This window comes from Nomascus leucogenys, chromosome 20 (assembly GCF_006542625.1).
Source record: "Nomascus leucogenys isolate Asia chromosome 20, Asia_NLE_v1, whole genome shotgun sequence".
NCBI classification, from domain to species: domain Eukaryota; kingdom Metazoa; phylum Chordata; class Mammalia; order Primates; family Hylobatidae; genus Nomascus; species Nomascus leucogenys.
Window position 1 is genome coordinate 67,455,439 of NC_044400.1, and position 27,900 is coordinate 67,483,338.

A 27,900-nucleotide genomic window follows, 5' to 3' on the forward strand; every position below is an offset into this window, starting at 1 on the left:
ATTTTGGGTGGGCACCTTGGAAGCTTGCCCCTAGATTTCCTCCAGATTTCATTCCATGCACGTTTCCTTTTAGCTGATTTTGCTTTGTACCTTTTACTGTCATAAATCCTAGCCCCGAGCATGGCTATATACTGAGTCCTCTAATAAATGGTTAAACCCAGAGTTAGTCTCAGGGACCCCAAACAGGTACTAATAGATGCTGTTACAGATAAATGCCGAGATGTCAGAGGCTCAACACGGTAGTTATTGATGTAAAGACTGATGACAGACAGTGTTCCTGAGGGAGTAGGTGGCCTTCTCCCTGGTCCTTCAGGGCTCGGATGCCTTCAATCTTGAACTCTGCCTTCCTCTAAGGCCTCTGACTCCTCTGCATTAAGTTGGCAGATGAAAAAAGAAACTGTGGAAAGGACATGAGCCCTTCTTAATGTCCCCACATTGGCCCCAGGATGACACACATCACCCCATCTACCCAAATTCCATTGGCAATCACCAGTCATAGGATCTCACCTAAATGCAAGAAGCTAGGAAATGGGGCCTCTGCTCAATGGCTGCTCTGCAGCAGCTCTTCGCTGTGGAAGGAAAGCGTGAATCCTTGATGACCTATAGTAGCCCCATAGCAGATACTTACTATGAACCTACTGTGTACTCAACTTTATACCAAGTGCTATCGAGCAGCCCAGAGAAGTGATACTGTTCCTGTCCATGTGCAGCTTGACATGGAAAAGGGGATTGGTCACCCCGAGGATGAGGAGGCAAGGCCCACTTTTTCTGGGAAGTCTTCGTTCCTCCCAGACCGCTTCCTCTGTGTTTCCATAGTAACTGGTGATGAATCCTCTCATAGCACTCAACGCAGTGCATTGAAACTTTCCATTTTCTTATCTGACTCTCCTACTGAATTATAATATTTCTGAGGTTGCAAATTCAGTTGTCTTATTGGCCAGCATGTAACCCCAGTGCCCAGCACAGAGCCTGCCACATCCGAGATGTGCAGTGAATCCGTGAATGAATAAATGACTGAGTGAGACAGTGAGATGCGTTGTGGCACCAGGTATGGAACGTGTGCTTCAGCATTACTCAAACCTTCTTATCTTTGGGACTTCGCAAAAGTTACTGAATTTCTCTGAACCCCAATTGCTCAGAAAAATACCAAATTGCAGGGTTACCATGAGGATCCTCCAAGATTGTGAATGTGTATATAGCACCTATCCCTGTGCTAGGCACAAAGGAAATTTGATTAAAATGGTATTTGTTATTAACATAAATTATAGCCAATGGGAAACCAATTTCAGCTTCCAGATGTATTCTTGGATGGAAGTCATTAGGAGGTCACAGAAATTAACAGAAGTGGCCAAATCCTGTGCACCAAGTGATGAGAGGGAGGAGTTTTGGAGACAGCACTTCATTTCATTGTGGGATCTTCCTGGAAGGACAAGGGGACTTCCTTCTCCTGTCCGTGACAGAGTGTTGGCCTCATGGTTCTCAAGGTAGTGCTTATTCTCCCAGGACTTCACAAGATGTCAAACTCATCTCACACCTTGAGTTACATTCAAGGCAGAGTTCTGACTCCTTTATTCACTCATTCACATAATTTTTAGAGTGTCCACTTGAGCCAGGCAATGGGGATGAAGAGTAATGAACAAGGAAGACCAACCTTCTCTCTCCTGGAGCTTACATTCTGGTGAGGAAGACAGACAAAAAACTAATAGCTATATCAGACAGAGACAATGAAAAATAAGATTTTAGGCTGTGTCCTGGATATATGTTCACCCTTTCTTCAACATCTGCAGCCTCCAGGTAAACCGTTGTTAAATCTGTTACACATGTCACCTCTAGTGGTGCCATCTGGCCTTCAATGATGATTTTGTAATTAACACACACATGCATAGACACACAGGCACACAGTGATACCCCAAACTTCCTCTCATATACTATTCCCGATTGGTCTATTTTCTATTTCATAATTATCAAAGCCTCTAGTTTTTGACTTTTTTTTAAAGCCACACAAAGCTTTTTTTTTTGTTTTCTAAACTCTATGCTAGGGAAGGCTGAGTGTGAAAGCTCTTCCCTGGTTGATGGGGGGGTCCCCACTTGCTCAGCCTCCCCCAGGATCCCCAATGTTGCCCTGACCTCCATCAGAGAACTCAAGACTACAAGGAGTGCAGTTTGAAAACCATGGGTGAATCAGTAGTAGGAACTTGGCAATGAAGTTAGAGTCTAGTTCAATAGACAGCCTCATGGATAAGGAAAAACCAGCAACCCACAAAGGCTAAAAGTAAATCAGTGTGAAAGGGTGTGGTGGGGAGTCTTCAGGAAAACTTTTCTGATTGTAAATGCCCCAGGCAGCCAGTGTCGTGTTTGGCATCTGACTCCACGGCCTCTACACCAGCTCAGCTTCTCTTGCATTGTTCTCAGTGAGGACGTCTCATGTGGGGTTCACCCTGCCCTGGATTTCTCAGTCTTTGACCCCCGTATCTCCAGTGATCCTTTCCTCTACTTGGCCTCAGTCACATGCTCCCTTTGCCACTTGACCTTGTCATCACCAAAAAACTACTTCCGCTCCATCTTTCCAGCTTGCTGGCCCTTGAAAATACCTTGTCTTCTCTTTCTGTCACACCCACCAAATAAAAGTCCAATTCCAGATAACCCATCCATCCTTCCTGTCCTTCTCTGAACTCATTCAGATGAACCTGACTGAGGAAAATCTCACAGCAAAGCAGAGAGAACTGTAACTCAACACAGCCTCTGATGCCACACTGTAACGTAGACCATTGGCTTCCCCCTTCCTAAAAATGAGTTCACAACTTCTCACACCTCACACCTCTATGCTTTCTTCCTGTCCTCCATCTCAGCTCACTGTTAGTGACCTTGTCTCATTCCACTGAGAATGTAGAAGCCACCTTCTCATGTCTACAAGGTGAGAGCTCCCTCATTCACCTGTCCCAAGTGCCACACACCTGTCTCCACCTCTTCCTTCCATCCTATCCCCATGAGGACGTGTTCTTGCGGCTCTTAAAACCAATCTCTGTGGTACCGTTCTCAGGGATTTTGGCCCTTTATTATCTATTGTTATTCCTGGGGCTTCAATTTCTGTTTGTTTTGTTTTTGAAACAGGGTCTCACTCTGTCACCCAGGCCAGAGTGCAGTGGCAGGATTATGGCTCACTGTAGCTTCAATCGCCCCCGGCCCAAGTGATCCTCCCACCTCAGCCTCCCAAGTAACTGAGACAACAGGCATGTGCCACCACGCCCAGCCTTTTTTTTTTTTTTTTTTTTTTTTTGAGACCAAGTCTTGCTCTATCGCCCAGGCTGGAGTGCAGTGGTGCAATCTCTGCTCACTGCAACCTCCACCTCCCGGGTTCAAGTGATTCTCCTCCCTCAGCCTCCCCAGTAGCTGGAAGTACAGGCGCCCACCCCACGCCCAGCTAATTTTTGTAGTTTTAGTAGAGGCGAGGTTTCACCATATTGGCCAGGCTGGTCTCGAACTCCCGACCATGTGATCCGCCCGCCTCAGCCTCCAAAGTGCTGGGATTACAGGCGTGAGCCACTGCACCTGGCTTTTTTTTTTTTTTTTTTTGGTAGAGACAGGGTCTCCCTACGCTGCCCAGGCTGGTCTCGAAATCTTATGCTCAAGTAATCCTCCTGCCTCAGCCTCGCGAAGTACTGGGATTACAAGCATGAGCCACTGTGCCTGGCTTCAACTTCTGGATTCTCCATGGGGTCATTCCCATCATCCTACAAATATGTTCTGGAATCTCTCATCAAGTGAACAGCAACAAAAATCTCCTGACTCCACCCCCCTTATCTGTAGCTCAGGCTCCCTCCTCTGAGCGCCAGACATTTATCTCTGTTTATGCCTTGGTGCCGTCTCCACTAATATGTCCGGAGGCACATCAAACTTACTATGTCCAAATTAGACTTCCCGATTTTCTTCTGCTTACCTGTTCTACCTACAGTTTTTCCCATTTCAGGAAACACCGACCTGTGGCTCAGGCCAACATCCTAGGAGTCATTCTTCATTCCCCGGCTTCTCACTGTGCTCCTGTCTTCCTTCATTCAGTTCTTCACACAGCAAAGACAGCATTTTTTTTTTCTTTTGTGTTAAAACTGGGAGAACAGACATCTTTGTCTTGTTCCTGATCCTACGAGGGAAGCATTTAGTCTTACACCATTGAGTATGGTGTTAACTGGGGACTTTTCCTAGATGTGCCTTATGAGGCTGAAAAGAGTCCCTTCTGTGCCTCGCTTGTTGAGGGTTTTTTATCATGCAAAGACGTTTAATTTTGTCAAATATTTTTTTCTGTGTCTATTGAGACAATCCTGTGGTTTTTGTCCTTTACTCTGTTGATGTGGGGTATTACATTAGCTGATTTTCAAGTTATACTGGCCTTTTTATATATTGCTCTGTCCAGGTTTGTGTGTGTGTGTGTGTGTGTGTGTGAGATGGAGTTTCACTCTTTTTTGCCCAGGCTGGAGTGCAATGGTGTGATCTCAGCTCACTGCAACCTCTGCCTCCTGGGTTCAAGTGAGTCTTCTGCCTCAGCCTCCCGAGCAGCTGGGATTACAGGGGCGTGCCACCACACTCAGCTAATTTTTGTACTTTCAGTAGAGACCGGATCGCCATGTTGGCTAGGCTGGTCTCGAACTCCTGACCTCAGGTGATTCACCTGCCTCTGCCTCACAAAGTGCTGGGATTACAGCCGTGAGCCACCGCGCCCAGCCTCTGTCCAGTTTTCTAAGTGTTTTGTTCGGGGGTTTGCATTCCAAAGTGTTCCTTCTGAACAAATGAGATGACATCACTTCTCTGCTTTAAAACTCTTCCATGGATTCCCACCGTACTGCAGAGGTCCCCTTCGGAATTGGGCCAAAGCTGCACTCTCTGGGGCCTTTGGGCAATGTCACCCCTTTGCTCCCAATCCAAGTCCTTCCCTGTCGCGCTTTCCAGCTCTCTCACTGGCTTCTCCTGGGAACAGTTTCTAATAAATCCCCTGCACGCAAATCCTCTTCTCACGTGCCACTTGTGCAGATCAACCGCCATGCAGGAGAATATTGCTGTGTCCCCTCAGCCCTCCCACACCCCAGCCCCCTCACCCTAACTGGGCTCTGTTGATTTTCCTGCAGGTGATTTATGCCCTGAACACCCGCCAGGATGAGGCCGAGGCCAGCATGGAGGCGCTGCGGGAAGCGCACCAGGAGGAGCTCCAGAGTGCGGTAGCAGAGACCAAGGCCAGGCTCCTGCAGGAACAGGGCTGCGCAGAGGAGGAGGCCCTTCTCCAGCGCATCCAGGCCCTGGAGAGCGCCCTGGAGCTGCAGAAGAGGCTGACGCAGGAGGCGCTGGCTGAGTCGGCCTCGTGCAGGCTGGAGACGAAGGAGAGAGAGCTGAGGGTGGAGGCGGAGCACGCCGAGCGAGTCCTCACGCTCTCCAGGGAAATGCTGGAGCTCAAGGCTGACTACGAGAGGAGGCTCCAGCACCTGACGAGCCACGAGGCCACCCCGCGGGGCCGGCTGCCTCAGGAGAGCCCTGAAACCAAGTCAGAGCCAGGCCAGGGCCCGGAGATGCAGGAGGTCCTGCTAGAGGTGCAGCGGCTGCGAGTGGAGAACCAGCAGCTGAGCAAGGACTACGCCCGCAAGGCCGAGGAGTTGCAGGCCACCTACGAGAGGGAAAACGAGGCCATCCGGCAGGCCATGCAGCAGTCGGTGAGCCAGGCCCTGTGGCAGTGGCAGGAGAAGGAGTCGGACCTCCGCAAGAACTTCCAGGTCCAGGAGTCGGCCCTGCAGGCTCAGGTCCGGAAGCTGGAAGGAGACCTGGAGCACAGAGGCCGCAAGATAAGTGACCTAAAGAAGTACGCCCAGAAGCTGAAGGAGAGGATTCAGGTAAAGCAGCATCTCTACTTACAACCCCAAAGGGATAAATCAGCAGGGCTGCTTATTGTGAACCTGCTATAGGTCAGGCACTGTGCTAAGCACTTGCCTCCTAGGGAGGTGAGCCCTATTATCTCCACTGAATTCACCTACATTCATTCCACACACAAACACACACACACACACTATATATATATATATATATATATATATATATATATATATATATATAATTTGTTTTGTTTGTTTATTTTTGAGATGGAGCCTCACTCTGTCACCCAGGCAGGAGTGCAGTGGCACCATCTCAACTCACTGAAACCTCCACCTCCCAGATTCAAGCAATTCTCCTGCCTCAGCCTCCCTAGTAGCTGGGAATACAGGCACCCACCACCACACCCGGCTAATTTTTGTATTTTTAGTACAGATGGGGTCTCGCCATGTTGGCCAGGCTGGTCTCCAACTCCTGACCTCAGGTGATCCACCTGCTTCAGCCTCCCAAAGTGCTGGGATTACAGACTTGAGCCACTGCACCCTGACCACAGATATTTATTGAACACTGACTATCTGCCAGGCCCAGAGCTATGGGCAAGGGACAGGTGGTGAGTTAGACTTGGTCCCTAACGTTGGAGAATTTGGAAACCTACGGTCTACAGATGAAAAGCTAAGACCAAAATTGAGAGGCTTAAGGACTAGCCTACATTGGCACATGGCTAATAAGTGTTTGAACTCAGGTCAGCCTGATTCTAAAGCCCCTGTCAGTTTCATAGCAACCTAAAATCCCCAGGACTTTGTGTTTATAGAGAGCAGGATCATTGATGATTCAGTTATGTGAGCCCCACAAAAGCACAGAGCCCCATCTCTACAAGTAGCAGCAGTTAACATTTCTAACACTCCCTGAGCATTTTTTTTTTTTTACCACTTTATCTTATTTAATCCTCACTAAAGGAAGGCCAGAGGATGAGGAGGGATTTGATGAGCCCTGGGCCACTGAATTCCACTGCCTCAGGGCTTCTGCTGTGCACATACCCGCCTTTCAGGTCTGATGGCTCTTCTGTGTACACAGGATGTCTCTATACAGAGCTATAACCAGAGAAATGGGACCCTTCCTGTCTGTTTAGGACCTGGATGTGCAGCTTAAGGAGGCTCGACAGGAGAATTCAGAGTTGAAAGGCACTGCAAAAAAACTTGGGGAGAAGCTGGCTGTTGCCAAAGACAGAATGATGCTGCAGGAGTGTCGTGGGACACAGCAGACAGGTGAGAGGCCCTGGAATGACTTCCTTAAAAGACCCAAGGTTAGCTGCCAGGTTGGTCTGGTGCTACTGGCAGCCTTAAGCCTGCTAAGGGAGCAGAGAGGAGGGGCAGGGCTGCTTGATGTGACCTGCCTGGTGGGTGAGACCAATCCCTGCAGGGTACAGGTGAGCTGACACCTACAGCTGCCCCACCTGGAGCTGGCTCAGGTTGGACATCTAAAAGGTGTGATGTGAAAGGACCCCTTGCCCCCAAATATTTCCCCACCAGGCTCACCACAGTGCCTGAAATTCTTAGCACTGACTCGCTTCACCCCCCACCACTTACACAATGATTTACACTTTTAACATCATTTAACACAATTAAGCTATTGAGTCTTTCCAAAAATTTTGTGTGATAAATATTGTCAATCTGGTTGGGCAGATTGATGGTGGCTCATGCCTGTAATCCCAACACTTTAGGAGGCTGAGGAGGGAGGGCTACTTCAGCCCAGGACTTTGAGACCAGCCTGGGCAACATAGTGAGACTCCATCTCTATGAAAAAATAAAAATTAAAAAATTAAATACAGGCCAGGCATGGTGGCTCATGCTTATAATCCCAGCACTTTGGGAGGCCAAGGCAGGTAGATAACCTGAGATCAGGAGTTCGAGACCAGCCTGGCAAACATGGTGAAAACCTGTCTCTACTAAAAATACAAGAAAATTAGCCAAGCATGGTGACGGGTGCCTGTAATCCCAGCTACTTGGGAGGCTGAGGCAGGGGACTGGCTTGAGACCTGGAGGCAGAGGTTGAAGTGAGCCGAGACTGGGCCATTGCACTCCAGCCTGGGCAATAACAACAAAACTCCCTCTCAAAAAAAAAAAAATAAATTAAATACAAAGTATTGTCTTGAATTTGGGGCTCAAGTGATCCTCCAACCTTGGCCTCCCAAAATGCTGGGATTACAGGCGTTAGCCACCACGCCCAGCCCAAAAAGTATTGCCAATCTTTCATGTTACAGATGAAGAAATGAGACCAAGAAAGGATAAGTGGCTGGCTCAAGGTCAGCCAACTGGTTGGTGACAGAGCTCTTGCTTGTATCCAAAAATACATGATTCTAATCCCCTAGGCCCCTCAACAGAAAGCTCTTGACACTGGGAGATATAAAGGCACAAAACTTGGGAGCTGCCTTCAGGGAGCTCATGGGCCCGTACCTTACAGCCCACAGCATGCTTTGGTATCGTAGACATGGCCCAGGCAGCAGACGAATAATGTGCATGGGAAAGATGCCACCATGGGGCAGAAAGGTGCAGAGAAGGGGAGGTACCCACAACCAGAAAGGTGTTGTGGGTTTCGAGCAGAGGTCTCAAAAGTGGGACATGAGTACTTCAGAGAATATGGGAGGAAAACTTAGTCATTCTGCTTATATTAAATATTTGTTTTTGTTTCATCCTTTAAATTCCTATTAAAAGAACATATATTTGAAACATGCTCAATTTTTTTAACCTATAGAAACCGCAGTCAAAAAGATTTGGAGATTATTTAGGAAGGGAGAGCAGGACAGTTATTTAAGCTCACAAGGCTTCTTGAGAAGAGACGAGAATTGCTACTTTGACCATGCTTCAGGGCCAGCAGACCACAGGGCAGGAATTACACAGGGGATGTTGGACAAAGTGGTTGAAAAGCGGAACACGGGCCCGACAGCAGAAAGCCTTGAACAGGAGGCCATGGCCAAGAGCATTCCAAATAATGCTGAAATGTATGCTTGCAGATGCCATGAAGACTGAGCTAGTTTCAGAGAACGAAGTCCTGGGGGAAGAGAATGACTTGGAAGCCGGCAGTCTTAATCCTCAGCAGGATCAAAGCTGTCTCAAGGAGTGCCCTTGCATGAAAGGAGGCACAGATATGCAGGTAGTGTCTGACCCAGCCCTGGGGATGGAGAAGGCACAGAGAGCTTTGCTATCTATTATAAGCATCAGGTAGAGGCCAGTCCCCAAACATAGTGGATCCACTTGGAATCAGCAGACCCTGTAGTTCCTAGAGTAGAATTCCAGCGAACTTACTGCCTACTCCATGCCACTGGAAACCAGGAGACTGAGAATGTAGTAGAATCCTCCCAGCGCTCTATCATCGGCTTCTGGGAAACTGGAAACTGGCTTAGGATCTCATTGCATGTTCCCAGTCAAAACAAGCAAAGCATTATTTAAAATCTACCACAGTATGGGCTGAAATATCTGATCTCATGATAATAGATACACCATTCCAAAAAGCCCTTTTCCAGTGGTGGAGACTTTTACTAACATTAAATATATAGTCTTGTAAAATTGATTGCACCTTGTGCTACATGCTGTAAAAACAGTGTATAAACGTTGTAAAAGTTGTATGAAAGGGAAATGGTGATTCCCTGCTCCTCACCCCTCCCCAGTGGTTTTACAAGGTCCTTTTTCTTTTTATAGACCAAGAAAGAGGCAAGTGCTGACACAGAATATATGAAGCAACAGTATGAAGAAGACCTTCGTAAAATCAAACATCAGACAGAAGAGGAGAAGAAGCATCTCAAAGACCAGCTAGTGAAGCGACTGGAAGACTTGGTAAAGAAGCACACTGTGGAAATCAAATCCGTTCGCTCATCCGTGGAGGCTGAAAGAAAGAAACTGCAGAAGGTGAGGCCTACTTCCATAGAGACTGTTCCGGTTCTTTTTTCTTTCTCCCACCTCTTTTCTTTCCTTTTTTGTTCCTTCTTTTCTTCCTCAAACATTTACTGAGCTCCTGCTCTGTACAAATGTAAGCTTATTCTCTGAATACACACAAATGAAACATACAGTTATGATAGATAGCAAAGCTCCCTATGCCTTCTCCAAAGGGAGTTCAGGGTCTTTTGGAGGAGACAAGGGGACACCCCTATAGGCCTGGAGTCATTGACATGGGGTGGAATCGTGTCATGAGTGGTGAACTTAGGGAAATTCAACTCTACTTACTCTGCAAAAACATACAGAGAAATACCATGAACCAAAAATGCAGGCCTGGAGGACTTCCTGGATCCAATTCCCCATTCTATCACCACACTTCAAGTGATTTAACCTGGGCCCCTACAGAGGGAAATTCCACGTGCCTCAGGATCCTAATTTGTAAAATGGAGGATGATAATAATAGCACCTTGTAGAGTAGCTGCAAGGATTTAATGAGGAACCACGTGAAGACACAGGTGTATCCTAGTGCCTAGGACACGTGGGCAGCAGGTCGATGCAGGTGATTAATGAGCAGCGTGCCAAAGTGAGGGGAAATTCTGCCTCTGTGCGCTGTTCCACTCTCCCTCCAAACAGGGTGGCTTTCTGCTGGCAAGGCATGCGAAGCCTCATCTCTTGGGTTTGCTGGAATAAGTAAGTAACATATGTGAAGATTTCAGAAAAGAATGAAGTATGAAGCAATATCATTGTGAACGTAGGTGGAATGCTTTGTTTAATTATTACAAGGAGGCCTCTTTATAGCCCGAGATTCTGCAGTACCAGCTTTGAGTGTCCACTGAAAGATAATCCTGTATCACTGGGCATACACTGTTGTGTGGGGGTTACGAGTAGTAAATACTCAAGATTATGTGTTAAATGAACTCGTGAAAGATCAAGACTAGTCTTGGATCCAAGTCTTAACCCTGACACAAGCTCTCTGAAGCCTGATTTCTTTTTTTGCTTTTTTCTTTTTTTTTTTTTTTTTTGAGACGGAGTCTTGGTCTGTCACCAGGCTGGAGTGCGGTGGCGCAATCTCAGCTCACTGCAACCTCCACCTGCCAGGTTCAAGCAATTCTCCTGCCTCAGCCTCCCAAGTAGCTGGGACCACAGGCATGTGCCACCACACCCAGCTAATTTTTGTATTTTTAGTAGAGACGGGGTTTCACCATGTTGGCCAGGTTGGTCTCGATCTCTTGACCTCGTGATCTGCCCTCCTTGGCCTCCCAAAGTGCTGGGATTACAGGCGTGAGCCACTGTGCCTGGCCTAAAGCCTGATTTCTGAAATAGGGCTAAATACTTCAAGGGCTTATTATATAAATTAATTATGGTATTATAGTATATATAAACCCTTAGTGCAAAGCATGTAATGAAAGTTCAAGATATGGTAGGTATTGTTAATTTCTTTTTCTGTTTTTTCTTTTTTTGAGACAGGGTCTCTCTCTGTTGCCCAGGCTGGAGTGCATTGGTGTGATCATGGCTCACTGCAGCCTCAACCTCCTGGGCTCAAGGGATCCTCCCCCCTCGGTCTCCTGAGTAACTGGGGCTGCAGGTGCATGCTACCATGCCTGGCTAATTTTTACATTTTTCTGTAGAGATGGGGATCTCACTGTGCTGCCCAGCTGGTCTTGAACTCCTGGACTCAAGGGATCCTCCCACCTTAGCCCCCCAAAGTGCTGGGATTATAGGCGTGCACCACCATGCCCAGCTCTCATTGTTAATTTCCATGTGCATTGGGTAACACAATGTGTGATAATATTATTTCATGACCAGTATACTTTATAAAGTACCTCATACTTTAGAACACATTTAATCTTTCCAACAATATTACAAAATGTTCATATCCCCATTTAGAGTTGAGGAAACTGAAGCTCAAAGATATTATATATCAAGACACACAGCTAAGCGGTGGAGCTGCAATTCAAATCTGATATCCTGACTCCAGAGCCCGTGGCTTCCCCACCTTCACACTGGGTAGGCAGCTGTATTGAAAGCATTTTTTCTCCCCATGAGCTGCAACTGGTTGCACAAATCTAATCCTCAGACAAACAGATGGACACTCTTTCCATCCCCGGCCACAAGCGGCAGGAGGGACCGCAGGTGCTCTCACAGAGCTACAGGTTGCCCTGGTAACCTGTCAGCCACACCTGACTCTGAATGTGTAAATCTCACTTCAGCCTTAATAGGGGGCATGATTCCATTTGGGATATGAATCATGTTGCAATAAATTGCACTTACTTGTTTTTTTGGTTTTACATTTGGTTCATTTCCAAGAACTGAGAATTTAAATTAGGCCATGCAGATTGGGAAAGGTGAAAGCTTAAAGAGGCCTCCAATCTAGGGTTTATGGACTAAAAATAGATACCATTTTCCCCTTTAGAGTTAGGAGTGCACTATTTCTTTGAGCCCCTGTCAGCAGGTATATTCTGTATCCTGAGTGCTACCCTAACCTAAAGAACACACTATAGGAGGTGGGCTGGAGCTGACCTGGAGGCCTTGATGCCTTCCTTGACCCCAGATGAGATGATACTGTCACCGAATCTTGACGGACAGCACAGTACACATCCTATAATTAGCATTTGCATACACTGACTCCTAGGGAAGGGATGCAGCTGATGTATTCAGCACCTCCTGAGCTGTGCTAATCACTCCTGCAATTCTTATTTGTATCACTTAGGATTCTTGGTGACAAGAATCACAAACCCACCTGGGAGTTTAGGTAGAAAAGGAATTTAACAAAGCGTAATGGAAGACCAGGGAACTGGGCTTGGCAGCTACCCAGCCAGGAATAATGTCCCAAATCTATTGCAAAACAGATTAGAACACCTATGCTGCCACCTCTGAACCTGGACCTGCAGCTTACACAGCCGACACCACCAACACTGGGCCCTGGGCATTGCCTGGAGAACTGACTGAGCTATCTAATATGGGAGCCACTAGACACGTGTGGTTACTTAAATTTGAATTAATTACAATCAAATAAAATTTAAATTTCTATTCATCAGTGGCACTAGCCGCATTTCAAGTGCTCCCTAGTCATATGTGGCCAGTGGCTACCCTATTGGCCAGCACAGGTCTGAGGGATTTCTGCACATTAGCTACGTCACACTGTAGAACATTCCATCATCACAGAGAGCTCAGTTGGTCAGTACAGCTCTAGAACAGCTGGCCCTGCTGCCTCTGCAGCAGGTGCCAAGTTCTGTGTGCCTCCCACTGTCCACATCATGGCCTGTGATTTGAAATCCAGGATAGGTGCGCCTGACTGGGGAGCTTCAGTCATGTGCCCATGCTCAAGTTGCGGGCAGTCTGGTGTTTTCCAGGTCTATGATAAGAGGAGGGCTTTGGCCATCAGATGGAGAGTTCTCAAACATCCAAATGGAAGGGAGGCTAGATCTTTGGCAGCCAAAAGGAATGACAACTCTCTACTCAGCATTCAGATCCTGACCTCAGCTCTGTTGTTGTTTTTCCATTTCATAGACAAGGAACTTGGGAAATTAAGTAACTTGAGTAGAACACAACTGAAGTTGGATATGAATCAGGCTTGCCTGACTCCATAGCCAGTAATTCTTGCTCTGTACCAGTCTATGTGTATAAAAGAATATACATTGCCCTGGGCCGTAGATACTAACATTTGGGTCCTCACTCTGCCATTATCCATCTACTGTTTATTTACCATTGACTGAATGCATATTTATGTTTCGAGCAATGCAGGAATACAGGAATCGGCCATGTCTTCAGGGAACAAACAGTCTGGTAGGGAGGACAAGATCTAGTCAAACAACCAGAGTCAAGTCAGTGTGTAATAAGTACTGTGCCTGGGGAGAGCATTCTCACTGTCAAATCTTAAATATGTCACCTCGAACCATTATGGCCTCTGTTTTCTAATTTTAAATAACAAATATTAATGACATTTTCTCAAATTTTATTATTTGCTACTACCACCAAAATCTCAGATTTTTTTTTCATATTTCTATCGATTCCCAAAATACCCCTGGTTATTTAGAAGTATATTGTTCAATTTCCAACTATTTGGGACATTTCTAGATATCATTTCATTATTGATTTCTAATTTGGTTCCCCTGTGGTTAGATAATAGATTCTGTCATTTTATTCCTTTGAAATTTGTTCAGCTTGTTTTTGGCCCAAACGTGGTCTGTCTAGATGAATGGTTCATGTGTGCTTGAAAAGAATCTGAATCTGCTGCTGTTGGGTGGAGTGTTCTATAAAAGCTAATTAGGTCAAGTTTGTTGATAGTATTGTTCAAGTCTATTATGTCCTTACTGATTTTTCTCTACTTGTTCTGTTGATCATTGAGAGAGGAAGATTGAAATCTCAAGTCAAAATTGTAGCTTTGTCTATGTCTCCTTTTTGTTCTCAGTTTTTGTTTCATGTAAATTGAAATCTTTTTGTTTGTGCGTATACATTTAGGATTCTTGTGTCTTCTTGATGAATTGATTCTTATTATTTTTGAAATATTATTTATCCTGCAGTCTGCTTTGTCTGATAATATATGTATATTCCAGCATGTTTATGGTTAGTGTATCTAGGTCTATTTTAATCTGTCCTTTTACTTTAACCTGTGTCTTTCTATTAAAAGTGATTTTGTGGTATACTTGGATCCTTTTTTATACAGATTGACAATCTCCGCCTTTTAGGGGACATTTAGACCTTTCACATTTAATATAATTATCATTAAGTGTACCATCTTGTATTTCCTACTTGTCACATCTGTTCCCCACCCTGTTTTTCCGTTTAATTTGATACATTGAGTATTTTGGGGGTATTCCATTTTCTAGCTCCACCTTTGACTTATTAGGTATGCTCTCTTTTAAATTTATTGGTCTGTCTTGAAATACATTACTTCACATTACTTCACACATACAAACCTCATGATAATACATTTTCATTTCACCCTCTGTGTTCTTTATACAATGGTTGTTATATATTGTATTTTATTCTACACATGCTATAAATCCCACAGTACATTGCTTTTATATTTGTTTAAACAGACAACCATATTTTAGAGAAAAAAAATTTAATGAGAAAAAAGGTCATTTTCCCATTTGTTTGCCATTTCTGCAGTCTTCATTCCTTTGGTGGCTTCACGTGCCTATATAGTATCATTTTTCTTTAGCCTAAAGAACTTCCTGTAACATTTTTTTGTAGCGTGTGTCAACTCCTACTCACAACATATTTTCTTTCTCTACTTTGCCTTCATTTTTGTTAGATATTTTTACTGGATATAGAATTCTAGGTTGACAGTTGTTTTTTCTTTCAACACTTTAAAGATGTCATTCAGTATCTTTTGGTTTGCATTTTATTCTAATGAAAAGTTAACAGCCACATTTATCTTCTTTTCCTTGTGTATCGTATATTTCTTCTTATCGACTGCTTTCAAGATTTTCTCTTTATCACTAGTTTTTGACAATTTGATTATGATATGCCATGATGTGATTTTCTTCATGTTTTTGTTATAGGCTTATTGAATCTATGGGTTTACAGTTTTCATGAAATTTGGAAATTTTACGGCCATTATTTCTTCCATTTTTTTTCCTGCTCTTGCTTCTCTTCTAATATTGTCCCACAAGTCATTGAGGTTCTCTTCATTTTCAGATTTCTTGTCTCTCTGTTTCAGTTTGGATAATTTCTCCTGCTGTATCTTCAAGTTTACTTATCTTTCTTTCTGTACCATCTAAACTTTTAAAAAACCCATTCAGTACATTTCTCACTTTAGATATTAGAATTTTTAGCCTTAGAAATTCCGTTCTGTTCTTCTTTATAGTTTTCTTCTCCCTCCTCATTATTTTCATGTTTTCCTTTAAATTATTGAATATATTTATAATTGTTCCTTTAACATTGTCATCTCTGTCACTTTTGGGTCTTTTTTATTGACTGGTGGTTCTGCTCTTTATGAGACATATTTTTCTGCTTCTTTGCCTATTTAGTAATTTTTTATTGAATGCTGGACATTGAGAATGTTAAGTTGTTAAATGTCTGGATTTTATTGTCCTTTTTGCTGAATTTTGTTTTGACAGGCAGTTAAATTACTTGTGAATAAGCTTCATTGTGTGAGACATTTTTATTATGATAAATTATATATAATATAACATTTTCTTTTTTTTTTTTTTTTTTTTTTTGAGACAGAGTCTCGCTCTGTCACCCAGGCTGGAGTGCAGTAGCGCAATCTCGGCTCACTGCAAGCTCCGCCTCCCGGGTTCACGCCATTCTCCTGCCTCAGCCTCTCCGAGTAGCTGGGACTACAGGCGCCTGCCACCACGCCCGGCTAATTTTTTGTATTTTTAGTAGAGACGGGGTTTCACCATGGTTTCTATCTCCTGACCTTGTGATCTGCCCGCCTCAGCCTCCCAAAGTGCTGGGATTACAAGCGTGGGCCACCGCGCCCGGCTAACATTTTCAATTCTCCAGATTTATTTTTAAGCTTTGTTAGGATGAGTCTAGAGTAGAATTTTCTCTAGTTCTAGTTAAGCCCTACTACTGAGTTGGGATGCTTCAGGGGGTCTCCCATGTATTGATTAGTATCAGTGTTGGTATTATTGCTAATGACTGGTTCTGAGTGATTATTTAAGGCCTTGTACTGGTTGACTCAGCTGCATCATGAACTTTAAATATATACCAAGTAATTAACTTTTCTTTTTGAAAAAAGTTAACAAGTTTTGTCTTAAAACACCAACTGAAATCTCTACATGGTAATTTTCTGTGATTGCTCAGTTGTTGTTCCCTTACAGTGGCACTTTTACATCTCTTTTCCTTAATTACCTGTAATTGTAGACAATCTGGGCAAAGAAACAGAAAATGAGTGTGAGTCCTGTATCTACGTCTTGTCTCAGCAGTGGGATTTCCTCTGTGTAAAATGGGTGCCATAAAACCTGTTTTCCTGGGTATCTGAAAGTTCAGTGAGAATAGAGTTTATGAAAATGCTCTGTGAATTCTATAAATTAATGGCCCATGAAACAGTCTTCCAGGTCTGGGATGAAGCAGTTTAAATATCTGAGAGCATTAGTCTCCTTTTTTCTCAATGTCCTTGTCTTTGTTTTTTTTTTTTTTTTCTTCTTTACCTGAGTTAAGGGAATTTTCCTGTTGAAATCTTCAAGGTCACTTTGGGCTGAGATGGACTGGGCATGCTTCTTTCAAATCTGTGTTCTCCAGTGACCCAGAACTGTTTGTTTTCTGAAAGTAAACCACATTATTTTGCACCCAACATGAAGCTTACTAATGCCAAAAATTACTGCTGAAATTGATTATTTCCATCTGTGGGGGAATTTTTTTTCACATTAGGTTCATTTGTCAAGGTTACAGCTGAAGCTATGATTAATCACTTGTAGACTGGGAAGTTAAGCTATGTAAAATTAGAAATAGCCATTCCTTTATGCTAAAAATTATTATCACAGGTGATTGTCACTGTGCTGTTACAGTGAACACATCTTGGCAGTGTTGGTGAGTGTCTTCTTTATTAAAGCATGTTAAAGCTTCTGTTCAATAAAAGCTTCTGTGGATGAGAAGCTAATTAATGAAGTAAAGATAATGAATTTTTGTTGAAGGGATGGCCTTGCTGCTGATGACTGCTTAAGTTACCTGAACTTGTTTGAAACCAAAGGGGAATTTACATACTGTGTTTAGAAAATGAGCTCTCAAAAACAATAAGCCCTGCAAAAGGGGATCATAGATTTACTGAACAGAAACTATACACATGCTAAATATCCAGGTATTTTTTCTTCTCTTTTAAGTGACTGACCCCTCACTTAAAAGAATGCTAAGGGCCTCACTTAAAAGAATGCTAAGGAAAAATGCTAAGGGCCTCCCCAGAGTCACTGGCCTAGGCTGGGCTTGGCCCCACAGAAAGTATAAAGGTGTCATGCAGGTGATCAGCACCAGTATCTTTTCTGATGTTCAACTTGGAAACCCAGGAGTCAAACATGATCCCTTTCTCACCACTCACATTCAATCATCCATCAAATGTATTAATTCTGCTTCTTCAATGACTGTGGAATTCCTCCACTTCCCTCTCTCCTCAGTGGTACCATGCTGATCCAGTCAACCTCCATTTCATGATGGACTGTGCAATGATTTCCCTGCCTCCAGTCTCCCACTTCATGTAATCTAATCTTCATTGCAGTGGAATCTTCTGGAAATTCAACCTTGGTTTCAAACTCTCCAATCACTCCCTATCATCATTATAATGTGTTAAATAGTTCCAATTCCTTAACATGGTTTTTAAGACCCTACAGAGGCAGACTCCTGATTGCTCTCTCCTACCTCATCCCACACCTCTCCCCTGTCCAACTCTGCCCTCCAGCCTTTTACTATTTATTTATTCATTCATTCATTCATTTAGAGACAAGGTCTTGCTTTGACACCCAGGGTGGAATACAGTGATGCGATCATGGCTCACTGTAGCCTCAAACTCCTGGGCTCAAGTGATCCTCCTGCCTCGGCCCCCTGAGTAGCTAAAACAACAGGTGCATGCCAACAAGCCCAGCTAATTTTTAAAAAATTTCATAGAGATAGCGTCTCGCTGTGTTGCCAAGGCTAGTCTCAAACTCCTGGCTTCAAACAATTCTCCTGCCTCATTCTCCCAAAGTGTTGGGATTATAGACGTGAGCCACACTCAATGGTTCCAGCCTTTTAGTTCATCTTTCATTCCATGTTCTTTACCTTGATGAAGAGTACTTTCTCCCTGCTCCCACATTTACCTGCCTGGTCCTGTCCGGTTCTTAATGATCCTTCCAGTCCAGCTTAAACATGGGTTTTCCTACAAGTCTTCTCTGCTCAGCCTAGTGATGCTGTTGTCTGATACATGACAACCTCTTTACTCACACACTCAAGCATTTTTCTGTACTAGGAACTAAATTTTCCGTAGAAAGGTGGGGAAGAAGCACAGTCAACCAGTCAGGCTTTCCTGAGTTCGAATCTTGACCCTGGGCAAGACATTTAACCTCTTTAAGTGTCATTTCTTTATCTTTACAATAAGCCTTAGTGGTAGTACCTAAGTCATAGTGCTTTCACAAAGACCAGAGAGATGGTCTGTGTAAAGTGCCAGCAAATGGCATGTGCTTGGCAAATGTCAGCTACTGTTATCATGTCCATTAGATCTACAGGTCTATAATCAACTGACAGCCTAGGAGAGCTGCTCTACAAATACCTGCTGGATATTGTAACCTCTAATTCACAGGAAATTTTGGAGTGTCCGAGGGCTTGGTTCTTTAATGTCTTATATTTTCCTCATGTTCTCTCCCTAGTTTTTCTCATTCAAATGCATGCCTCTATACATTCTGTATGCTGATGGCTCCCAAATGCATACTCCGACCCACAACCCTCCCCTGAATTCCAGACCCTCTATCTATCTAATTAGACATCTAACAGATGTATCAAACTTGACACGTGCAGACAAGCTCCTTAGATGGTCTCTGAATCCACTCCTGTCTTCCCCACCTCAGTTCATGGTGGCACCATTCTCTCCTGGTGTCATCCTGACCTCTCCTTTCAGTGAGTCCTGTCAGTCAACATTCCACATATATCCCAAGTTCTGCCCCTCCTCCCAGCTGCACTGCCACCACAGGCCCAGCCACCATCACTCTTACCTCAGTTACCACCACAGCCTCCTCCCAGGCCTGCCTGCCACTGCTCTCACCCCACCCCTCCACCCACGTCAGTCTGTACTCAAGACGGAAACCAGTAGTGAAGCTGGGTGTGGTGGCTCATGCATGTAATCCTAGCACTTTGAGAGGTGGAAGTGGGAGGATCGCTGGAGTTTAGGATTTTGAGACCAGCCTGGGCAACATAGCAAGACCACATCTCTACAAAAAAAATTTTTTTTAATTAGCTGGCATGGTGGCATGCACCTGTAGTCTCAGCTACTTTGGAGGCTGAGGTAGGAGGATTGCTTGAGCCCAGGTGGTCAAGGCTGCAGTGAGCTGTGATTGTGCTATTGTACTCCAGTCTGGGTGACAGAGTGAGACCCTGTCTAAAAAAAAAAAAAAAAAAAAACAGAAAAACAGTAGCCAGCTTATCCAAATATAATTGCAACCACGTCTCTCCTCTGACCAAGAGTTAAGTGGCCTTCACCTCACTGGTAAGTCTTACTTTGATGCTTGAGGCCTCAGATGGTGCTCCTCAAACCTCATCTAGTCCAGCCACGGCGGCTCCTCTCTGTCCTTAGAACATGCCAGGGCCTTTGCAGGTCCTGGAAACCTCACACCCAGACATCTCCTTGGTGAACTCCCTCACTTATTACAGGATTTTACTCCAAAGTCACTTTCTGGAGCACTTCTCTGGCCAAGTTATCTAACATTTCAGCCCCTCCCCAACACTGCAGAGCCCCCTCCCGGCTTTATTACTTCTCCATCTAACCTAGTGTCTGCCGTCTTATTTGCTCATGGACTTTGATTGCTGCCTGTCTTTTTCACTCAAATGTCAGCTCCTGGTGTGTGGGAATTCTCCCTTCTATCTCCCCAGCTCTGAGAACAGTGCCTGGCACGTAGTAGATCTCAATAAATATTTGTTGAATGAATGAGTGACACAATGTCTACCTAAAGTTCAGCTAAGAGGAACTGACTATCTCACTCACTCCTCTAGATACTTGCACAATTTCCATCGAAATTAAGCTAGAACAGAAAGCCTAGGTCTCGATGACAATTTTTTTTTTTTTTTTTTTGAGACGGAGTCTTGCTCTGTCACCCAGGCTGGAGTGCAGTGGCGCCATCTCGGCTCACTGCAAGCTCCGCCTCCTGGATTCACGCCATTCTCCTGCCTCGGCCTTCCGAGTAGCTGGGACCACAGGCACCTGCCACCACACTCGGCTAATTTTTTGTATTTTTAGTGGAGACGGGGTTTCACCGTGTTAGCCAGGATGGTCTCGATCTCCTGACCTCGTGATCTGCCCGCCTCGGCCTCCCAAAGTGCTGGGATTACAGGCGTGAGCCACCACACCCGGCCCCTCTATGAGAATAATATTAGTGCTTGTCATCTACCGATCCTTTACTATGTACCTGGAGTGGCAGGGAGCAAGTGAGTAGCACAGTGAGTCACTGAGAGGTTAGGAAATGTAGGAAATGTGCTCGAGATGACACAGCTGGAACGTAACTGCACCACTCATGTGGTCCCCAGAATGTTCCTTCATCTGGATCTGCTTTGCACTGAGGCTCATGGGTTGTGGTGAGGGACCATGGAGCAATAGGCCCTGGGAATCCCATCGTTTATTTTATTTTATTTATGTATTTATTTTTAAAATAGAGACACCATCTCACTATGTTGCCCGGGCTGGCCTCAAACTCCTGGGCTCAAGCAATCCACTTGCCTCGGCCTCCCAAAGTGCTGGGATTACAGGCGTGAGCCACCATACCCAGCCAACCACATCATTTTGACTCATATATGGATGCTGTTGAGAAGAAATTTTGTACTGCTTTTCCTATTTCCCTGCATCCGAAAATGTAGTTGGCCTTTTTACTTATGTGACACTGACAAGTTTGATAGTAATGAATGTGACACTGAGAAATTTTGTTAGTAATGAGCATTTTTTTATTTGACACTAGAAAACTTAAAGACAACAATTTGCCCCACCCCACCCCTATATATATCAGGCTTTGTGGTGTGACGTTAACACGTGTTTTCTTTTGACCTTCTCGTGTATGTCTAATTTATGTTTATTTGCAGTATTGTATGACACTCATAAGCTTCTTTGATCTCTGGGAATAAGGCAGGGTATGAAAACATTAAGTGTCCTGTTTTCGTGCCTTGTATGGTTAACTCTTCCAATCATCATTTAGGAAGTAGAAGCACAGTTGGAGGAAGTGAGGAAGAAATCAGAAAAGGAGATAAAGCAGCTGGAAGAAGAGAAATCAGCCCTCAATGTGAAGCTCCAGAATTCTCTGCTCGAGGTGAGCCCCGAACAAATGCAAGCCTTGGGGTGCCGTTTCTGGTCCCTGGGAGCTTCTGCCTAACTGAGAAGCCAAGAATTTTGGAAGACAGAAAAGGACACTTAGCCAGACAGGCAAGCTGTCTCAGGGGGCATGCATTTAGCTGCAAGTAACAGAGAGCCAGATTAGAGATGCTTAAACAAAGAGGCTTTTAATGTCTCAAATAAGAGAAGGACACAGGAGGCCGCTGGTGTTGGTTCTGTGGCTTCATGAAGGCACAAGTGGATAGCCTGCAGTTCCCCTGCCTTTCCTTCCCCAGGGCTACATTCGCCCCTTTGTGGGCTCTTAGCAATTTTGCCTTTCTAGGCCCTTCCTTCATTAAAAAATATTAAAAATTTATATTTTATGACTGCATTGGTAGAAAGATGAATATCATCCAGACTATACTTTTTTTCTGATTTTAAAAGAAACTAACACATTTTCTTGGGCCCCTAAAAGTATCAAAGAACTAGTAGAAAAGGCTAGAAAACAGAATCCTAAGAGCCATTTCTGAGCCTGCTTAAACCAAAAAAATGTCAATAACTTTCCTTACTTCCCCTGTCCTCCCTCAAACCTTCCACATGAGACCTGTGTCTCCCACCTGCTTCAGGAACCCATGAAACCAGTTCCTCAGCCCTGGCTGTACATCACAACCTCTGGGGAATTTTTAAGAACACAGAGGCCACGTGCAAAACAGTATCAATTGTTTAGGAATACCCAAGAGGTCAATCTAACCAAGGCATGAGGTTGATAGAATCAAATTGGACCAGTGGTTATCTCTAGAAGGGAGCAACTGTAAGGGGCTGCAGCTGTATTTGTGACATGTTATTTCTTTAGCTGAGTGATAAGTACACAGGTGTGATGTTTTCTCTAACTCCTTCTATTTCTAAAATTATTATTTTTAAAAATAATCATGTCATTCCTTAGACTTGATATTTCAGGGTCTAGAGGTGGGTCTTGGTGAAAAGTTCTGGGATAGAGACTTCTGTTCTGGCCCAGACCAAGGCGGGGCTGCACAGCAAAGAAGCCTTTCTCTATCCTTCCTCCTTTCTTCCCTGCTGTCCTCCCTTCCTTCCGCCTTTCCCTCACTCCCTCCTCCTTCACTTCTCCCTCCCTCCATCTCTTCTTCTCACCCTGTTGAAGATACACTGCCAGTCTTCATGTTGTACCTGGACCACTCCTCACTGCAAAGCTTAAGGTGGCCTCATATACATGGATGAGACCAGCCCAGTTATTGTTTTATCTCGCTCTGTTGCCCGACTGGAGTGCAGTGGCCCAATCTCAGCTCACTGCAACCTCCGCCTCCTGTGTTCAAGCGATTCTCCTGTCTCAGCCTCCTGAGTAGCTGGGATTACAGGTGCCTGCCACCACGCCTAGCTAATTTTTGTATTTTTAGTAGAGATGGGGTTTCACCATGTTGGCCAGGATGGTCTCAGTCTCTTGACCTCATGATCTGCCTGCCTTGGCCTCCCAAAGTGCTGGGATTACAGGCCCAGTTATTCTTTTGAATAACACAGGTCAGGGAAGCCTGGGCCCTGACTTATGTCTGTGAATGTGCCTTAGAGCTCTTTTTTTTCTTTCTTTTTTTTTTTTTGAGATGGAATCTCACTCTGTCGCCCAGGCTGGAGTGCATTGGCGTGATCTCAGCTCACTGCAACCTCCGCCTCCCAGGTTCAAGCAATTCTCCTGCCTCAGCCTCCCGACTAGCTGGAATTACAGGCGCATGCCACCACACCCGGCTAATTTTTTGTATTTTAGTAAAGATGGGGTTTCACTGTGTTGCTCAGGCTAGTCGCGAACTCGTGAGCTCAGGTGATCCACTCGCCTCCGCCTCCCAAAGTGCTGGGATTACAGGTGTGAGCCGCCGTGCCCAGCCCAGAGCTCTTTTTTAAAAAACGATAATGGCTGGCTTTGTGGAGCACTTGCTCTAGTCAAGATACTATCTAAGAAGTTTACATTTACTATTTTAATCCTCACAACCACTTTACCATGTAGGTGCTATTATCATCTCTATTTACAAACGAGACAACTGAGGCACAGAGAAGGTAAATCACTTTCCCAAAGTTGCATAGCTAACAAGTAGCAGATCTGGGATTCAGACCCAAGTAATGTGGCTCTAATGACCCCACCCTTAACCACTAAGCTAATACTGCCTCTAGTATGGTATGTTGCCTCTTTGATGACTAAGGGTCACTCAGAACCTGAATGTTTACATTCAGTTGCAAGTCATGACCAAGAGGTTGACTACTGACAAAGGGCCTCAATCTTGCTCTCCATCCTTGACTCCTCCTACCCCCTAAATGATGCTGCAATCTGTCCCCACCTTACCAAAGCTAGAAATGGAAGTGTCATCCTTGATCATAGTCTCTTCTCCCAGCTCTCCCATCCTCACGCCTAGTCACAATCCTGCCCTATCATCACACCCAATCCTTGTCAAGTCCTGTGGGTCCTACGCCTTAAGCCTTTCTATCCCCTCCCTTCTCTCCACACCTATGCCTTGAACAAGATCCTTGGAATGACTTGCCTAGACTCTTTCCCCACTTGTAGATGTTACATAAGCAATTGCACAGGCTCCTCTGAATATTTCATAAACCTTAGCAAGATGCAGTTTAAGCATAGTTTTATAATCTTGAAATATCTCTTCCTCTAATATTCCTTATGGAAAGTCTGGAAGGACATTCCGACAGCCTTGCTGGTCCCCTGCAATGTTGCTAGAGTCTTGCAAGTGTGTTGCCATGGATCTTTCTGCCTCCACATTCTCTCTAGGCCAGCTACTCCCAGAACTCATGTTCTGAAATCCAAATCTGCTCAAAGCCCCGCTCCTCCCTTCCTAAAATCTTGAATCCCCATCTTCTTCACAATTTGGACTGAACCTAACTTGCTACCACTGTCCTCCAAGGCTCTGCTGCCTCTGTCCAGTCCTTCGCTCTGGCCCCTCCAACATGGAATCTTTCTTCAGTCCTCACATCTACCCCACCCGCCCTCTACCATTGCACCTGCTGTTTCTGCTGTCTGGAATGCACTATGCCACCTTCACCAATGGCAGACTCCTGTTCATCCTTCAGTGCCCTTAAGTTGCTTGAATGCCCCTGGGCAGAGTTTATTGCTGTAAATTCTTTTTTTTTGAGATGGGGTCTTGCTCTGTCACCCAGGCTGGAGTGCAGTGGTGCAATCTTGGTTCACTGTAACCTCCCCGCCTCCCAGGTTCAAGCAATTCTTCTGCCTCAGCCTCCCAAGTAGCTGGGATTTACAGGCACGTGCCAACGGGCCTGGCTAATTGTGTATTTTTAGTAGAGATGGGGTTTGGCCATGTTGGCCAGACTGGTCTCAAACTCCTGACCTCAGGTGATCTGTCCACCTCGGCCTCCCAAAGTGCTGGGATTACAGGCGTGACCCACCGCACGCGGCCCTGTTACCTAGGGTAGTAGTACCTACCTTATAATGGTTGTTGTGAGGATTGAAAGAGTTAATACTGTAAAAGGCTTAGGTTCCTGGCTGGGCATAGTGGTTCATCCCTATAATCTCAGCACTTTGGGAGGCTGAGGTGGGAGGATCTCTTGAGCCTAGGAGTTTGAGACCAGCCTGGGCAACATAGCCAGATCCCATCTCAATTTTTTAAAACAGAAAATAATTTTTTAAAAAAAGGCTTAGATTTCTGGGTGGCACAGAGCAAACGGACCATTAAGGAGGTGCTCTTATTATTTTGTACATCTCTCTACTGAGTGTCATTGGGGTTATAAACATTTATCTCCCTCATAAAATGACAGCTCCTTAAAGGCGGGGACCATGCTTTATGATTTTACTATCTTGCTCTCACTCTGTACGTTCCCCATCCCTCCTTGTACCTAGCATGGTGCCTAACTACTGTTAAGGTTTCTAGAAAATTTTCAGGAAAGTCTAAGTTTCCTTTATGTTTTTTGGCCTCATTATCCTCAAAATCTAGGGGAAAGCAGTCTAATTCATATATTACAATTAGTTGGTTAACCATCATTATAATTAAGGCCTTACACTTTTAGAGCACCCCCCAACCACTCTTTTCTCATTTTATCTATATAATTCTTAAATGTTGTTCATTTTCTTTACCAATTAACTTTTGTGTTTTGTTTTCAAAAGAAATTGAATAGCTTTCCAGGAATGGTATTAAAGCCACTCTACAGATCTAGTATAGAAATATGTATGTAAATAATTTAAAGGAAAGTGTGGAATACTATAAACCTATTGGGCACATTTTCTTCTGGAAAGACTAAGCAACTAGCTCATTAGAAATGGCATTTCTAGGCTGGGTGCAGTGGCTTATGCCTGTAATCCCAGCAGTTTTGGAGGCCGAGGCAGGTGGATCACTTAAGATCAGGAGTTCGAGACCAGGCTGGGCAACATGGTGAAACCCCGTCTCTACTAAAAATACAAAAAATTAGCTGGGCGTGGTGGTGCATACCTGTAGTCCCAGCTACTTGGGAGGCTGAGGCAGGAGAATCACTTGAATCCAGGAGGTGGAGGTTGCAGTAAGCCAAGATCGCGCCCCTGCACTCCAGCCTGGGTGACAGAGTGAGACCCTAGCTAAAAAAAAAAAAAAAAAAAAAAAGGCATTTCTAGAAGTGTGTGTAGAATTTGTCTAATGGGGCACTCTCCCCAGAACAGACTGACCCCAGGAGGATTGATTCCCGGATGAATGACTGTATCGAGGAGGTAGAACTTGGTTTCATTGCGCGGGGTTTCTTATCTCCTGTTTTAGGTTTTAAGGCTGGAAGAATTTATCCAACAAAATAAGACACGCCCCACAAGAGCTGAGGAAAGGCCCCAGGAATTAGGCCGCCAGCACTGCAGCATTCTGGAGACCCAGGTAACCACCAGCTTTGTCAGATTTAATTAAAGATATTTCTTTTCTCGGTCTCAGCCTTTCAGTGTCCCCAGTGACACATGCTGATGTTAATGGGCTCTTTTACATCTCCCCTCCACACTGCCAAAATGCCCGGAAAAAAAAAAATCACCACAAAATCCATTCACAGAAACCACGAAGGAAATAGAAGTCTGACTAATTATCTGCGCGGTTTGAAAAAGAATAAGCCCTGTCAGATGAGTCTCCGCTCTCTCTCTCAGAGCAGCCTGCCTGGCGGATAAAGGGCGCACTCAACTAGAGCAGGGCCTTTGATTCTGCCCAGCACGAACCCCAATAGTAGGCATAAAAGCCCCTCTCTTGCCCCGGCTGTCTCCCTCCACAGCCATGATCTCATTTACTCTCACAACAGCCCTTGTCCGTGAACCTGCCCTTTCAGGGACACCGCTTGAGGGTAGAAACTGGTTCCTGTTTGTCTCTCTGTCTGGCTCACGGTGGGTTGTATTGTTCTCTGGGATCACCATAATGAATGACCACATACTTGGTGGCTTCAGCCGTGGAAATGTACTCTCTCACAGTTCTGGAGGCCAGAGGTCTGAAATGAAGGTGTTGGCTTATTTTGGAGGCTGCAAGGGAGAACCTGGTCTGTGCCGCTCCCCTCGCCTCTGGTGGTTTGCTGGGCAGTCCTTTTGTTCCTTGGCCAAGTCTTCCTTGTAGACGCGTCACTCCGATCTCTGCCTCTGTCATCACACGGCCTCCTTCCCCTTGTATCTGAGTCTTTGTGTCTTCACATAGCCTTCTTATAAAGACACCAGTCATTGGATTTAGGGCCCACTCTACTACAGCATGACCTCATCATAACTAATTGCATCTGCAAAGATCCTATTTCCCAATAAGGTCACATTCATAGGTACCGGGGCTTAAGACTTCAGCATATCTTCTTAGGGACACAGCCTAACCCACAAGATAGGCACTCAGTGAACATTTGTTGTACCATGTCAGGAATATAAATAATCCCCATGAAGTGGGTGCTTGAGTACCCTAGCTTGAATAACCCTCTTAATTCCTGTTTCGGCAGCAAGAGAGCCATAAAAAGCCCATGGCCTTCAATTTCACTTATTTGATTGTTGCCTACAATTTTCAGGCCATTTCAAACTCCAGGAGGGAAAACACTAAATGGGTGAGTCTGAATCTTACCACATCAGTCTCACCAGTCTCTTGTTTACCCATTTCTTTGTACACAAGTGTCCTCAGGAACTGCAGTTTCTCTCCCACGACCCCCATCTTCCAGGGCTCAGGCCCTGGTCCTGCCAACAGCCCCCATGGCATACACCTCTGAGATAAC

General features: G+C 44.8%; 1 protein-coding gene across 1 annotated transcript in view; it reads left to right on the forward strand.

The window, feature by feature from the left end:
* The window catches only part of FAM184B (family with sequence similarity 184 member B), a 147,555-nt gene that overhangs the window by 59,235 nt on the left and 60,420 nt on the right, over positions 1-27,900 (forward strand). The window contains exons 2-7 of the mRNA XM_030801156.1: positions 5,118-5,870; positions 6,977-7,112; positions 8,858-8,997; positions 9,543-9,749; positions 21,593-21,703; positions 26,454-26,561. Of these exons, the coding sequence (XP_030657016.1) occupies positions 5,118-5,870; positions 6,977-7,112; positions 8,858-8,997; positions 9,543-9,749; positions 21,593-21,703; positions 26,454-26,561 (1,455 nt within the window). The remainder of the gene's footprint in view (positions 1-5,117; positions 5,871-6,976; positions 7,113-8,857; positions 8,998-9,542; positions 9,750-21,592; positions 21,704-26,453; positions 26,562-27,900) is intronic.